Below are 17,596 nucleotides of genomic sequence, written 5' to 3'. Positions count from 1 at the left end.
TGGCTGATTCTAAAGTTATAACGATCCAAAAATTCATTTTGTAAAGAAGTACTGGTAACAAACCTTTCTTTCAGTGTACGAAGTGTCAAAAACCGGTCTTGATTAGGAGTTATAACCCTTCTACGGCCCTGACCGGGTCTTCTCGAGTTACTTCCAGTAACAGAAAAACGTGTTAACACTCTTGAAATGGTTGACTGGGTGACGTTAAAACGTTCAACGAGTTCTACTTGAGTGTATCCTTCTTCGCGAAGAGTAACGATTCTAAAACAGTCACTTTCTGACAAATTTCGATTTTCTTGCTGCTGGTGGTTCATTTCAAAGAAAAAACACTTAATAAACTTGAAAAACCCCTTTAAACGGTCAGCACAACGTAATCCTACCCAACTAAATTCGAAATAAAATGAAGCACAATTAGCATGTTTTTAATTTTTTTGCAAAAAATTGTAAAAAAATCAGCGTGCTTTGCCGTTCTTTCGATAAATTTTACAATATACCGGGGGCAACAATAATATATTAGCACAAAAATCGAAACATTAAAATTATTTGATTTACCAGGGTTTTTAAAACTGCGTTAATTTTGGAGCGCAGTGTATTAAACGTTGTCTGTTGTATTTAATTTCAATACATTTTTTATTGTAAATGATTGACATTTTAACAATTCGTTTAATTATGCTATATTTCAAGACATTTCAGAAGAACATTTCAAATAATTTTTCTTAGTTGTATTAATCACTTTTTAAGATTAAACCATAGTACTTTCTTACTTAAATAAAAATAAATTTAAATAAATTTATTTAAAACTTCGAAGTTTAATCCAAAACCTTAATTAATTCAGATAATCGCAAATGTCACATTATTAAAACAATAAATGATTATTTTGCAGATATTACCTACATTTCCTCAGATGTTGCCCTTGTTCCCCTTGAATAGTTAATAAACAAGGGTTGGTATGTTAAATATCCTAAGTCGTAAACGAGTTTTTATTCAGATGCTCTTTTACCAGATCATTTAATTTTCTGAAAATAAAAACTTACGTATATGGAAAACAATGTCATTTGTTTTTAAACGGTTAAGTTTAGAAAAAAGTGTTAGAAGACTTTTTTGTTCCAAATTGTGTATTATATACATACCTTTGTAGCATAGATTGATGTACAAATTTATATTCAAGGCCACAGGTTGCTCTTGTCGGAGAGAGGTGGGCGTGGTTCTTTCAAACATATATAGAAATTGTGTATTATTTTAAAATTAATTATTGGGCGCCACCCCTACTTATCCTCGAAGGAGGACGAGAAAAAAAATAAGAATGAGGACCAGAAAGATATTAAAATATCAACTTATGTTTACATTATTTGGTTACCATGAGAAGTGTTTATATAAAGCTAATTTTATAATCGTAAGTAAACAAAAGTTCTATATCATAATGTTAAACTCAGAATGAATTTTATGTATTATCCCAAATTTTGAAATTCGTTCACATTCAAAGAAATATAGTTATTTATTAACTAAGAATATTTATTATAATTTTAGATAAAAATAAGACACTTAACTAATTTTCTAAGTTCATAAATATTCCTCGCCTGCTCAATAGAGAATAGAAATATGAAATTTGGTACAACCTGATTTATCCAACTGTTGGTGGTTAGGAAGAAAAGGCTATGCTTTGTTTCTTTTTACCCTCTAAGTATTGATTGGATTAAACCATTTTATTAGGAATCCTTTTATACCATTAGGAATTACTGGACTGAGTTTAGAATGTATTACTTTGAGTCAAATAAGCATATTATTTAACATCTCTAGCCTCACGATAAGGGTCTAAAAATAAATATTTATCTGAAAATATAGAAAGGAAAAGGATTTTTTTTTTGGCTTACCTCTTATAAGAGACCCAAAATAAAATCACGTCTTAACGGTTTGACGTTTTAAGAGATAAAAGAAAGACGGTATATCCTTTCCGCTAAAAATCGAGTCGATTGACAAGTTAATGAACGTTCTCATCTAACGGATATATTTGGAATTACAGTAGAATCCTTGAGTTAATTAAAGTACTAGGCAGATAGATGGCGGAAGGAATTTTATTTAAAAAAATTTAATCGAAATTTTAATGAATTTTCTAAAACTTTTGAAACGGTTACACCTTATAGGAAAGCACTATTTTCGGGGATACCCTGTATAAATTTTTATCACTTAGTTAACCGTTTTGAATATATTTGAATTAAACCGATGTAAGGACGCCAACTTTAAAGATTTCTAACTCTCTTAGGAAGCATTTTTTGATGCGGTGATTTACTTCCTACTTTACTGAATCGACATAAAATGAGTTCCAGATGTGTAGATTTTTTTTGTGAAGAACTTTTATTAGACTCCAATAGATATTATAAATATGTATTAAGAATTTATTAGCTACTTCAAGATTATCCTTAATATTAGTATTAAAATATTTTTTATCTTCTCCTGTAATTGATAATATAAGCCGGTATTTGAAAAAATATCTAGATAAATAATATTTTGTTTTTCTTTTTTCCAGGTAACACCTACGGCAACAAGAGCCGTTACCTATGACGAGGAGTCATGGAAACCCTCCCCGGACGAATCGTCAAAAGACGAAAAGGACTCTGTGAGGTCTTCGGAAATCCGACAAAGCAAAACCAAACGTGTAAAAAACTATTTGAAAAAATGTAAAAATGTATTGGGCAGTAGTAAATCCGCGAGTTTGGACGTCTCGTCGGTTTGTAGTGAAAGCGCCGGTAGTTCGTCGTGGTATCTTGAGGACACTAACATCGAAATTAAAGAACCGCAGATAAACGAATTAGAAGACGTGTTTGAGAACGCCCAAATTTCTTTAAACTTCAACGACGGTACTAGTTCCTATCAGGTGGCTAATATTGTTGAAGTGCGTGGTCCGCCGCAACTAGAACCGTTGAAGGCAGTTAGTGTTGAAAATTTAGATAATATACATCAAAATTTAGAAAACGTAACCAAAGAAAGTGATGTAACAACCGCGAATACGTCGGAACAAGGTACACTCCCACCCGATTCGATCGAAACAAAAAACAGCGATGATATTGGTGTTGCAGATAAGGATGGAATAGCAACCTCCCCTTTTTTGAGAGAATTTCAAGAACAGGAGGATGGTGCAGCAAGTAGTACGGAAAAGCCTGAAACTGCGTTAGAGAATGAAGACTCATCAACAATGGTAAGTGATACTTACTAACTCATTACATATGCTCATTTTCTTATAAATCTAAGAGTATTTTTTTATTTTTTATTTTTTTATTAGAAAAAAAGGCGCATCCACCAAAAGGTTATTATCGACGGAACAAAATATAAATAACAAAATTGAATAACTACAGATTATAAAAAATGTTTATCAATCTTAGATATTTAATTGTATTATCATAGGAACACTCCTGACCTAGAGCTGTTGCTAGAGAGTTCGAGATATTGTAACGATGTCTTTCTTGATCATATTTACCACAATTTATTAAAAAGTGTTCAAAACTGTTAATCGAACGTTACACTAATCACATATGGGTGGGTTATTCTTTGTGAAAAGATAAGAGTGTCTTAACTTGGTATGACCTAGACGTAGACGCGCAAGCACAATTTGTTCACGCCTGTTAAGCGAGGATTGAATCCACTGGGAAACATTATTCTTGATCTTATTCAGCTTAGAATTAGTTTGAGACCACTTATTTCGTCACAAACACAACACTTTATTTTTAAAAAAAGTGACTTTTCCAGTAACTTAAAGCTTTTAAGTAGGCTCCGAATAATCGCTTAAAATTTCCTGCCCTGTAGTCCTGCTATCTTGTTCGCTTCCCGTTATTCCGCCGAGGCTACCCACAACAATTGAACTTTTCTTTCTTGTTGATGAGCTTGGGACAGCTAGTAATTTAGTAACTTTTCAAAGGATGTTTCGGAAAAATATGTTTTAAAGATCTAAGGAAATCTGTTATTATCAGGGCTTTTGTGAAGATAAGCTCGTTAAAAAGTTTCACAGCACGGTATATAGCTTAGAGCTCAGCTGAATATGTGCTACATACTGGGGCAGACGGAAAAGAAGATTGTTTTCTAAGAAAACGATTGATGCCCCCACTCCGTCTTTGTACTTTAATGCATCTGTGTAGATTTTATAGTGATCGGGGTACTTTTCTAAGAGAGCTTAGAACTTGAGCCGAATCAGAGAATTGTTTGTACTGGATTTATCGAAATAGCCCAGGGATGTATCACAGATTGGTAAATCGATCAGCCAGGGTATTTAATATTCGAGGCTGAGGGTTTTAACATCCGAGGAGAACACATCTGAAGAATTAGTGTTTAGATTTTAAAACATGGATTTAATTCTTCCGTAATGTGGTTTTTTAGTTTAGCGAATATCTTGGAATTTGTATACAAATATATTTGGAAAAGTATTTTGATATATTGGTTTTAAAATATTACAAGCGACTGAGGCTGCATGTGATAGGTCGAGGAACATGCGGCGGTGATGTAGCGGTGGTTCTCCCTAAAAGAGCATAAATGCTGGGTACCGGGGAAGTTGGATTAATTAATCCTAAGACTTTTATTATAAATAATATCAAATGATTTAAGAAGATATTGATTAGCAGTGGAATATCTATGCTACATAATCTAACTTAGAACGTATTAAAGATATATACAAAAGAAGTAGAGTGGATTGGTCTGGGCTCCAGTTTTTGTTACAAAGAGATCTTAACACATTTAATCTTTTATTACAGGAAAGGATGAGTTGTGAGATGTGATCTTTCCATGTTAGCTTTGAATCAAAGTGATCTCTAAACTACAGCCGTTTCTCATAGCTTTTCAGGGTTGGGGGGTTGTCGCAAGGAGCTTGAAGAGAATATAACTCCTATTGATTTTTCTATTGAAAATTGAAAACCTGTAAGGTGGGACCAATTTTCGAGAGTATCTAAAAGGTGGACGAAGGAGCTTATTTCCGATCTGAGACCGTGGTGGCAATGTAAGTTTTGGCACCTTCACAAATAGAATAGGCAATTCTGCCTCGGCAGACTGTACTGTTTGCGGGATACCGGACGCTCCCGCCCACATTTTTAACTGCCAGAGATGGGCAAATGAGATGGGAGATTTCTAGAGGCGAATGGGTTTCGGGCTGGATGAAAGAAACATTGCAAACATAATGTTGAGAGGAGAGAAAGAATGGAGAGAAGTACACTGTCTGATTTCTGGGGTGATGAAGAAAAAGGAGCAGGAGGACAGAGGAGAAAATTGAGCCAGGGATCTAAAATTTATAGTTATTATTATTTATATTTATTATTTTATGCCCCAACGTCTAAACATTTTCTGATTTACGGTAATAGGTATGGTTATTTATAAATTTTTAGTTTTTTTTTTGTTTTAGTTGTTTATTGAGTGGCAAGACCACGTCTCTAGAACGGTGGTTAAGGTTTTAGCCGGAACACGGTTAATCCAGCACTACCCTGGAGTCTTCTGGCCTAGTACTCTACTTGGCTGAAAGATACCAGGGTGTCTTGTTCCGTGACGAAGATGTCCAGCTTCTTAGGCTCTTACTAGAAGGCAATCCGGTAATTAAAAAAGGTGGGCTTGTAAGGGTGCTTAAATATTTTTTATTAAAAATCATTTATTGCCACTAGAAATAATGTTGGATTGAGCACGGATCCTTGGGGTGTACCATTGTCCAACTGATTTGAAAAAATATTATTTAGTTTCACTTGAAAAGATTTGTTGTTTAAAAGTTTTGAATGAAGACCAGGCAATGACCTTGAATATTCCAGCTTTGAAGATGTCTCAAAATATTGTACTACCAAGCTTCATTAAATGCACGTTCTAAATAAAAAAAAATATAGCAACGCATTTTTGGTTTGTAGCAAGAGCTTCATCTATCTCATTTTCCAAGTCTAAAATGTTGTCTATGGGTGACCGATCTTTACTAAAGCCATTTTGCTCGGAGATTAAGAAATTGGAATTTTCTAAAACCAATTAGAGCCTGGAGTTAACAATATTTTCTAGTAATTTGCATGCTGTCGATGTCAATATGATTCTGGGTCATATTTGGGTCTAGCAGTTTTTAGACGAGGAATGACTATTGCCTTTGACCAAATAGCTGGCCATTGGTGGTGGAGGTCTAAGTGTATTGTTTGTGCTACTCTCCTTTCTCCCTTTATTAATTCTCCTCTTATTAAGTAACCATAAAGTGGTTTTTGTTATATCTGTTCACACTTAGGATCCGAAGTGATCGACTGGCTTGGTGCAGAGAACTACATGGACCTATTATCAACAAAGGTGGCTATTATATAATTTACTAATGCAGACATATGATCAGTATATAATATGTACAGGTTTGAAAATATCTTGCTATATCTTGCCTTAATTTGCTTTAGTTCATAGTAAACTTTTTCCTAGTAAAATTTTAGTAGCTCTATGTGAAATGTATTGTTTCAATATTTCTGAATATTTTCTGAGTAAACTTTTGCTTTCTTCTAAAGTTCTTCATGCCTTTTATAAAAAGCTTTCACCAACGCACTTTCTTATTTTAGTGGCCTTTGTATTATTTGTAAGTTGCAAAGCGGGATGGTTTTATAATGTTTTTGCCGCATATAATAATAATAATAATTTATTCATCCTAAAAGATCATTTACATGATATAGGATAAGTCGAATAAAAAACATAAATCATCACAATTAAATATAAAATATCACAATTTTAGAATTAAAAGATAAACCAGAAGTAAGTATATAGTGTAAGTGAATATCACCCAGATATTCAACAATTTTGCAATAGAAAAGATTTTAATTTACATCGAAATTTATTTAAATTCGTTTCAGATTTAATACTGTTGGGAGGATGATTAATAAGTCTTATACCCATATAATACTGGGATTTTTTAAATCGTGCTGTATTATGTTTTGATAGTCTGATGAATTCATTTTGCCTAGTTGAGTACTGGTGATAATCAGAGTTTAAATGAAAAGTAGTTATATTGGCTTTTATATGTAGTATACATTTAAAAATATATATAGAACGTAGTGTTAAAATGTTGTTTTTTTTTAATATTGTCGACATAAATGCGTATATATGGTAAATTAAAAATTAACCGAATTATCCTTTTCTGGGAGACAAACATTCTTGCAGCATTCACAGCACTACCCCAACGATTTATATTGAAAGCCAAGTGAGAATGAACAATTGCATAATAAACACTCAATAACTGTTCCTTTTTAAGAAAACTTTTTAATTGTAATATTGCGTAATAACTACTATTTATTTTTTTGCAAACATGATTCATTTGAGATTCCCAGCTCATGTTACTATCAAGATATAAACCTAAAAGTTTGGTGGAAGTTGTAGAATGAACCAGGCTATCATTTACTTTTATAGGAAACTGGTAACTTGAATTTGATCTATAGTAGAATTGCATGCTTGTGGTTTTTTCAGCATTAACAATCAAAGCATTTTTTTTACACCACTCTGTAAAATCTTCTGATATAACATTCAGTTAAACAGTTAATTCCTCGGCACTTGAAGCAGATGTAGCAATAGTTGTGTCATCTGCATACATAATTATGTTATTTGAACTGACATATCTGGGCATATCATTAATATAGCATATAAATATTAATGGCCCCAATATTGAACCATGATCAATATCAATATCACCATAATCTGATCGTGAGTCACTAAGTTTAACGAGAATCTTCCTAGAATGTAAATAAGATGACAGCCATAATGAGAACTGACCCCTAACACCAAGATTTTTTAACTTCTTTATAGCAACTCTTACGTTTATGGTATCAAAAGCTTTTGAGAGATCAAAGAAAAGTGCCCCCACAAAATCTCCCCGATCCAGTGCGATGTGAATAAAACTAAGTACATAATTCAATGGAAGCACTCTCTGTTGATCTTCCAGGTCGCCAGGTTTCTAATATAGATTTCTTTACTAATTCAGTGGACGGGATCGGTAAATACCTACACATCAAAGGTTGAATTTCTAAATTTCTGGTGGAGTAGTCATGATTAGGTCTTAATGAAAAAATATGTAGGTGTTACGAATAACGCAAACAGTTTCTAGAATATATAAAGAAGGAAGAGTTAAAATCGCGTGATTTTTGAAGTAGCTTCTGCAATGTGTTATTCTACTGAGGCCAAAAAATACCGCATTGCTCTTTTTTGTAATTTAAAAATAACATCAGTTTGGGTAGCTGTACTAGAACCCCAAAAAGGAAGGCCAGATTGAAAATGAGACTCGAACAAAGAAAAATATGTTATTTTGAAAGATGCTAAATTGATTTCCTTCGAAACAGATCTTATTGCATATCACGCCGAGTCTAGTTTCTTACTTAACAAATCGATATAAAGGGACCATTTAAAGTTGCTTTCTATGAAAATACCAAGAAATTTTACAGAATCAACGATACTGATCTGGGTGTTACTCAGAAGCAAGTTTTGAAGAGCTCTTTTATAGGATAATGCTACTCTCTTATCCACGCTAAAAGAGAGTAAATTAGAGTCGAACCTGGTTTTTATTTTAAGTATATCAGAAGTTATAGTTGCATGCAGAGTTGCAATATTAGAATTCCTCCAAGTAATACTGGTATCATCAGCAAAAAGAAAAATTTTCTATAGATTTTTAAGTTAGTAATGTCATTGATAAATATAAGGAAAAGTAGAGGACCCAATACTGAACCTTGTGGTACATAAAATGCTTTTGTGACTATTGTCAGTATAATTTGCTCTAATTAGTTGTTTTCTATTCCTTTAATCATATGGGAACCAATTCAAAGAGATACCTCGAATTCCGTAGAAATTTAGTTTCTTTATCAAAATGTCATGATTTATACAATTTGGCATAGTCCCAAAAAACAGTGGCAGTATAAAGATTATTGTTTAGTGCTTGATAGACCTCATGTAGTACAGAAAACATAGCATCACTAGTATATTTATTAGATAAAAAGCCGAACTGACTTTGTGATAAAATGTTGTTTTCAACGAGAAAGGACATGAGTTTTTTGGGAGATATAAGAATATTGTCGTGAATAGTCCATTAGTACTACAGGAAGATTTGCTTTTGATACTAGTGATTGTTTGGATCAGTTCAGATTTATCAACTGGTCTTATAAAGAATGAATTCGAGACCTTTTTTGAACTGGGGAGATAAGTCATAGGATCTTGTTGTGACAAAATAGTTAATTATGTTAATTAGTTAATTATGTTAATAATGTTATATTTTTAATCACATTAACGAAGTGTTTATTTAGATTTTCAGTACTTGGAAGAGAAAATGTTTGAGCTGTGTTAGTTTTATTTTGAAGATCGTTTATTATGGACCAAGTTTCTCTTGCAACATTTTTGGATCTTCCCAGACGATTCTGATTTTTTTAGCTGTTTTGATAAGGTTTAGATAGGTTCCTCTGTACTTGGAGATATATTCACAATATTCAGTCACAAAGACGTTGGTAGTAAATTTCTTAATGTACAGAAGTGCACGCATATGTTTGGCTGATATAAGGATACCTTTGGTAGTCCAGGGTTTGTGATGTTTTGACTTAATTGTAATTAAAGGAAATACCTTATTGAACATACAGACGAGTTTATATCACTGAGATTATAGTCCACGTCCACAGAGGGAAAGTGCCACCCAGAAGTCAAGCACAAAGTTTGGAATTTACGAAAGTTCTGAGCGGAAAAAATCCTACCTAAACGTTGGGTTTTCGAAGATTGTTTGTTAAGTGTGTTAAACTTATATACTGCTTATTGATGAGATAGTCCTGCATTAATTATTGTAGAGCGTACATCAAGGGGTGAGAAATCTGAGAATTTATTTACTTATATGGATAAGTTTAGGTTCATTATATTCTTATTTGGTTTTTAATCGAACTAGTAAATTGATGTTTTCTTCCGAATGAAACTAAAAACCTGGCTTATCAGATAGTCTATTAGTAAATTTAGGTAGTGGCCTATTTTGAATAACAATATCGTCTAAGAAGAGGAGAACGAAAGTTCATATTTCAAGCTCCATTATCATGCATATAATTAACAGAGGCGATTATAGTTTCATTCAAAAAGCGAACAAAAAATTTTCATGGAAAGTGTTTATTATGAATGACTTAATAAACTACAATTCATCAACAAAATATACATCTTTTTTTAGTCATGTAATACTTGATGTAACTATTTACGTGATATAAACTTTTGGCGACCTTTAAAACGGACACATTTATATTACGACCTTCTTACTAATTCGTGTTTCACTAGTTTCTTCTGTAATAACTTAAATTTAAAATTAGTTACGGCCCTTTAACCACGGATTTAAATAGTTGACGATGTTGAAAGGTGAAAGTGCCTGGACTCGTGCTAGTGGCTGTGTTTACTAAGGAGCCCGTTTAGACTTCCTGGCTTAATCTTGAACTTTGACCTCCGCCCATGCTCTTGAATGTCTCCTTTCGTCTTTTAACTTGGCTGCCCTAAAAGGGTGTTTAATAAGGAAGTCGTTAAAGTTTACGTACTTCTTTATTAGACTTCGAGAACGATAACAATTTTGTCGGAAGAAGCAGTAAGCCCGTAATTTTAATTAATATTCTTTTCTTCCTTATTTCCACTTCATTTACGGATTTTTAACACGAGGTTGTTGGCAAATAGCAAGCGCATTAACATATTGTTTCAATTTTACCTTAACATGGATTTATTTATGTTAAAACTATTATTTTGTGTACACCCAATATTAAAAAAGATATAAATATTCCAAAAAAATTTTAAATCTTTAATCAATTTTGTACCATAGATTTAGGCGGTGCAATATGTACCATGGAATGGTGGAACCAAATTACGATCTCCGGTACCCACATCTTTGATTCAGGCGCCAAAACTAACCCTCGTTGACACCATTTTACTTATAGACTAGGCGGAATCTGTAGAAATTCAGACCATAATGGACATTTTCCATAGGAAGCTATTTTTTTGCTGGAATCCCTTCAAGATGTACCTAATATCGATAATCACGATATGCGCCAGTCGCAAACCCTGTGCTAAATTTTTTATTTAACAAAATCTGAAAACAATTGAAAATTTCTCATTTTTTACTCCTATTTTCGGTTATAATTCGAAAAATATTGATCCTAGAGAAAAAATTATAAGAAGTTAAAAGTTTCGTTATTCAATTTTGCACAATATTTTGTTAGCTAGAAATTGAAAATTTAATGTTTATTGTCGAAAAAAATAGCAATAATTGGAAAAAAAGTACAAAAAAATGAAATTAATCCTTTAAATGTTTTCGACTTTCTAAACTTGACTTACAAGCTCCATACTCCGCCTAGAAAAACTTTTTAATATGTTTAAAACGTGTGCTAAATTTTGTTAAGATCGGTCGGATAGGTTTTGCATAATAATTTTGCAACCCAGCCTACTGGAAAAAAATCGCAAATTTTAAAATTTATAGTAGGCTCTAAATGGAGCTCTCAGATACTTGCAAATTTTTTTACATATAAAGGAAGGCTCAATCTTTCAAACGCTTTTTATAAAATTCAAATCGGTTCACTAAGAGAGCCTAGAAAATTTTTTAAAGTTTTAAACATTTTTAAAAAATTTTTTTCGTTCGCCTTTGTTTTAACAATTTAAATTATTTATTAACAATTTATAAACACATATTTGTTTACTAAAAGTAACAATTTACTTCAATGTATAAATTGCAAGGTAAAAAAAATGCATGAAGAAAAAATGCAATTACTTGTTTAACATACAATTGTTTATTGCAAATTTCCCAATTTGCAATTAAAAATGGTAATTGAAAATATGATATTTAAAATTCTTGTCGTCGGAGATATCGATTCAAAAAAAGAGCAAAATTGGTTAACAAGAAGCCGAGATACTGCAATTTTTATCGCGCGCTATGATTTTGAACCCGCCGATTCACATTTCGAGTGAATGTCCCACACCACCACCTCTCATGCATTCCGAGCGACATTTTACGCGAAAACGGTTTTTTATTTGTCTTTTTTATGGATGTTGCCATGAAGCGCAGTATGTAAAACTTTTCATATAAAAAGTACTTGACAAGACGAGGGTATTTGTTTAAAAACGAGCCCTCTATCACTTATGGTTACACGGCAAATGTATGCCAACTTTGACCTTCCATATCTCGGCAACCAGTAAGCCGAATGTATCTTTTTTTTTAAAGAAGCGTCTTTTAATGTTCTTTAAGTGTATAAATTTTGAAATTGATATGTTTAAAGCTGGTAAAGTTATTCAATTTGTTTATAAGCCTAATATATATAAAAAATGTTTAAAACTTTTAAAAAATTTCTAGGCTCTCCTAGTAAACCGATTTGAATCTTACAAAAAGCGTTTGAAAGTTTAAGCCTTCCTTTATGTGTAATAAAATTTGCAACTATCTGAGGGCCTTATTTAGGGCCTACTATAAATTTGAAAATTTACGATTTTTTTCCAGTAGGCTGGGTTGCAAAATTATTATGCAAAACCTATCCGATCGATCTTAACAAAATTTAGCACACGTTTTAAACATATTAAAAGGTTTTCCTAGGCGGAATATGGAGCTTGTAAGTCAAGTTTAGAAAGTCGAAAACATTTAAAGGATTAAATTCATTTTTTTGTACATTTTTTTTCCAATTATTGCTATTTTTTCAACAATAAACATTAAATTCTCAATTTCTAGCTAACGAAGTATTGTGAAAATTGAATTGATTAACGAAACTTTTAACTTTTTTCTCTAGGATCAATATTTTCCGAATTATAAACGAAAATAGGAGCAAAAAAATGAGAAATTTTCAATTGTTTTCAGATTTTGTTAAATAAAAAATTTAGCACAGGGTTTGCGACTGGCGCATATCGTGATTATCGATATTGGGCACATCCTGAAGGGATTCCAGCAAAAAAATAGCCTCCTATGGAAAATGTCCAATCCAAAACAGATCCCGCCTAGACTATTAAGGTTTATTGTGTATTCGTTTGTTAGGTTTTTCTTTTCCACTATATTAATAATAGTTATCCTTATTCGTTCTCATTACACTCTTGTAGCTCTCTTAGGTGGTAATAATTATATGAGAATACGCTTTTTCACATTGCTTAATACGTGTGCAGTAAATTTGTGAAAAACACGTTTTTCAATTGAGAGAAAAAAATTAGAAACTTTCTTAGTCTTTTTTTCTCACTTCACTTGCAGAAAAGTTATAGTTGGGGTCTACAAACTACAAGTTTGTCTAATTAAGATGCATTAACTAGAAAGTATTTTTTTATAATTCATTAGAAATTAAGACAGAGTATAATTAATGAGGCCTACTTGTTTTATTTAAAACTTTGATATAATAAACTAAACTTACAGACCTTCCTATGATTTTCGTAACATTTCACATGCACTGTGAGGCATGAAGATGGGTAAAATCAAATTATCAACTGATCATTTATAAGTCATAAACACTGATCAGCGGCCTTTGACTGAACAATGCCAAGATAATCATTAGCGAGGAGTGGTCCCCTACAAAACTGAATTAATGAATTAGAGACTAATTGACTCTATCATCTGATTTACGAGAGTTATTAGAATATGTGAGACGAAGTCATCGAAGCGAAAATTACGTACTCTTTAAGGTATTGGTTTAGTGTGGGTGCATACAGTCTTTTCTTGGGTAAAATCAATGGATTAGGTAAATCATACCAAACAAAACTCTGTATCAAATATGAGTGTGAAGACTAAAGTTTTCTAATATTTTAGAAAAGTTGTTTACTGGTTTACGACAGGCATTTAATTTGTACGCAAAAACGATTTTTAAAAATTCTTCGTTTTTTCCATCTAAACAAAAACGAAAATATGGAAAGAAATCAAAATAGCCCCAATTTTGACAAACTGTTCAAAGTAAGGCCTTTGATAACACAACTACAGCAACATTTTCAGGAGAACTTTTATACAAGTAGAAATGTTGCGGTAGATGAAAGTATGGTTGCTTTTAAGAGACGAAGTTCTCTCAAACAATATATGTATGGCGAAAAGGCCCATAAAAAGAGGCTTCAAAGTCTGGATGCTCCGAAACTGGATACGTGCACAAATTTAGCATATATGTTGTCCAGGGGCTACAACGGTATTAGACATTACCGAGTTTCTTAGAGGCGGAAACTACTGCATTTATTTCGATAATTTTTTCTCGAATTTTCCTCGTCTTAAGAAAATATTAAACTATGATTTGTTCCGCTGTGGAACTTTTAGAATAAATCGTAAGGGCTTTCCAACGCAAATGAGAAAGAACAAAACAATGAAAATGGGAGAACACGATAATTTTATGTCATATGATATTAATCATATGCCTGTTGTTAAATGGAAAGATCGGGGAATGCAGTACTATGCATAAACCACTTGGGATTACTTCAGTTTTGCGAAAAAAGCGAATGGTGAACAATAAAGTGTCATGTGTCCAAAAGCCATAAGTGATAACAATCGCTGTATGGGTGGAGTCGATCTATTCGATCAACTTCATGCTTCTTATCCACCTTCATGGAAATCCCGAAGATGGTATATAAAGATTATTTACTATTTGATTGATAATGGGAGAACACGATTATTTTATGTCCAATCATATGTCTGTTATTAAATGGAAAGATCGAGGGATGCAGTACTATGCATAAATCACTTGAGATTACTTCAATTTTGCGAAAAAAGCGAATGGTGAACAAGAAAGTGTCATGTGTCCAAAAGCCATAAGTGATTACAATCGCTGTATGGGTGGAGTCGATCTATTCGATCAACTTCATGCTTCTTATCCAACTTCATGGAAATCCCGAAGATGGTATATAAAGATTATTTACTTATTTATTATTTGATTGATGCAGCAGTGGTAAATTTATATATAACTTATAAGACTACAATGAAAATGTGGTCTAGTAAATCGGAACCAATAATTCATCTGTATTTTAAAAGTGTATTGGCCAACGAGCTCATAGGTGATTTTCATAACAGAAAGGGGCCAGGACCAAAGGTAACAATAGGAAGAAATAAACTGTAGAAAATGGGAGCAATACATAATCAGGCTGTGGTCGAAATTTCAACCACCTAAAAAAAACCATCAAGGAGTGAAAATAAAATGAAAAGACGAATGAAAGTTCAATAATTTACCGTTCGTTAATTATAATCTGCAAAGAATTTGTTTATATTACCAAAAAATAATTCTGTCCTAGTCTCAAGGTTAAAAAAGATTTATGAAAGACATGAAAAGATCAACGATAATCTATACTTACCGATACACCCACGCAGGTCTATATTAGCAGCCAATTTTGAAATTAAAATCTATTATAAGAATATATGGAAAGAGAGCATAGGACCATATATTTATATAGTACTTCATCTTGATCAGCTGGTCACAGGTTTTGATTTGAATCGCAGGACATGGGTGATATTAAATCAAGTCTGGGTGCGTTATATGTAGTAAAGAAGTGGGACGAGGCAGCATCTTCAGCTTGTAACTGCAGCCATGCTAGACAAACTACACAACTAATTATCTCTGAATACCTCATGAGAACACATCCAGGTCCATAGCGGGATTTCCTTGAAGCAACTCCAGAGGTAATAAACTGGATAGGCAGTGTCGACATCAACGTCGAATATTCATATATGTTAAGTGTCATCATTATCATACTCCAGCCTCCATTTATTACGTTCATTGTTGGACATAGGCCTCCTTTAAACCCCTCCATTCTTTACGATTTTGTGCTTTTTGTTGCCAGTTTTTGTCCAACGTGTAGATGGTCTTCCTCTACTACGTTTATCTTCTCTTGGCCTCCAATTTGTAATTTTGCTCATCCATTGTGAGCCGTGCATTCTTGCTACATAGCCTGACCAGTTCCATTTCAGTTCCACAACATCAGCAATACTCGTCCTTTTTCGTAGATCTTCGTTTCTTATTCGATCCCGCAACGTCACTTCCAGCATAGACTGTTCCATTTGTCTCTGTACCACTCATGACCGGTAATACGCATTGGTCAAATACTTTTCTTTTGAGACTAATTGGTATGTTGGCCCTAAGTGGGTCTCGCAGTTTTCTAAAAGCTGTCCACCCTAGAGTAATTAGTCTTTTCATTTATCATGTTTGGTTATCACTGCTGATTCTTATCTCATAGACCCTTTGTCTTGAATAGGTAAATGGTTATTGGGAACCATATTTGTCATAAATTTAGTTTTGGTCAAGTTCATTCTGAGGCCCACCTTCGAACATGCTAAGTCCAATTCATTTCACATATCTGTGACTTCTCCAAAATTATCTGTGATAAGGACAATGTCATCTGCGAAACGGAGATGTTTAAGCTTTCCGCCGTCTATTAGTACTCCTCTGTGGTCCCAATTAACCATCTTAAATGCATACTCTAATGCTGTTACGAATTAATTTCGGTGACAATGTATATTCTTGCCTTTTTCCACGTTTTATTTTTATTGGTATATGCCACATAGTGGCATTCTGTCTATTTCGATCGTGTCGAACGCTTTATGAAAATCTATGAAAGTGAGGACAAGGTTTGTTGTATTCTATAGACTTCTCAATGAGTTACTTTACTGTACTGTTTACTGGAGGTGATCATTGGTACCATAATTTGAACGGATTCCTACCTGCTCTCTCACTTAGTAGAAATCTAATTTTTTCTCTAATCTTGATATCACTAACTTAGTGAAGAACTTGTATATGTGGTTCAATAGTTTGTTTAATCTATGTTTGCTGCAAACATAGATTAAACAGTTTCCTTAATTTATTTAATAGCATATATCCTCCATTTACGATAGAGCTTCTATTAAAATTCATTTTTTCTTCAGGATCTTCTTTGAAATGGCTCTTTGTTTTCCTGATTATTCTTCTCGTCTACTTCCATATGATTTCCAGTGTCTGATGACATCGTCAATGTATCTGTTAAAAAGTACCGGTACAGTACGTATTACTTTGAAGCAAAATTTCTGCCAAATTTGTACTGTTATAAAAATTATCCATGAACAAAGAATGTCCCACGTTAATTTTTCCGTCATTAAATGCATGACGACTTTTTCGGTATGACCTGATCCACCCAGTTCATTCAGTTGACCCGTGAATATAACTATTTTTAAAGGTAAGCCATCAGGTTCGGCCAAAATATAAAACTTAATCCCATATTTGTGTCTCTTATTTTTTATGTATTGTCAGAACACAAGTCTTCCACGCCACAGGACCATGGACTCATCCAAAGTTTTTTCCATGGTAATTGATTTTATTTATTTTTTTATTAAAATAATCAACAATGTGTCCGATTTTATATAACCGATCATTTACAGGAATTTCTGTTGGGGGAGAGAAATGTAAGTACCTTAAGATGGCTAGAAAACGATCTCTACTCACATATTGTCCAAAACACAAACTAAATAATCTATGAGTTCTCCAATAATCTGGCAATCTTGAACACTTTATTGTTCTTCTGTGAAACAGCAAACCAATAAAACAACGCAATTCTTTAGCAGTCACAGGTTTCCATGAAGATACGCGAGATTTTTGATAAATACTTTTTAATGTAAATTCGCTTTTCGCGTATATATTCGTTTGACAAACTATATGTTGCATTAATTCATCATCAAAACAGTAGGCAGAAG

At 32.9% G+C, this 17,596-nt stretch overlaps 1 protein-coding gene across 3 annotated transcripts in view; it reads left to right on the top strand.

Moving 5' to 3' along the window:
• LOC140450377 (puratrophin-1-like) overlaps nt 1-17,596 on the top strand; it is a 1,292,549-nt gene that overhangs the window by 231,297 nt on the left and 1,043,656 nt on the right. For all 3 annotated transcript variants that reach the window (XM_072543974.1, XM_072543973.1, XM_072543975.1), the window contains one exon: nt 2,525-3,193. In XM_072543974.1, coding sequence (XP_072400075.1) covers nt 2,525-3,193 — 669 coding nt within the window. The remainder of the gene's footprint in view (nt 1-2,524; nt 3,194-17,596) is intronic.

This window comes from Diabrotica undecimpunctata, chromosome 9, assembly GCF_040954645.1.
Source record: "Diabrotica undecimpunctata isolate CICGRU chromosome 9, icDiaUnde3, whole genome shotgun sequence".
NCBI classification, from domain to species: domain Eukaryota; kingdom Metazoa; phylum Arthropoda; class Insecta; order Coleoptera; family Chrysomelidae; genus Diabrotica; species Diabrotica undecimpunctata.
The sequence above is the reverse complement of the archived record's forward strand: the minus strand, read 5'-3'. Positions and strand labels throughout refer to the sequence as shown.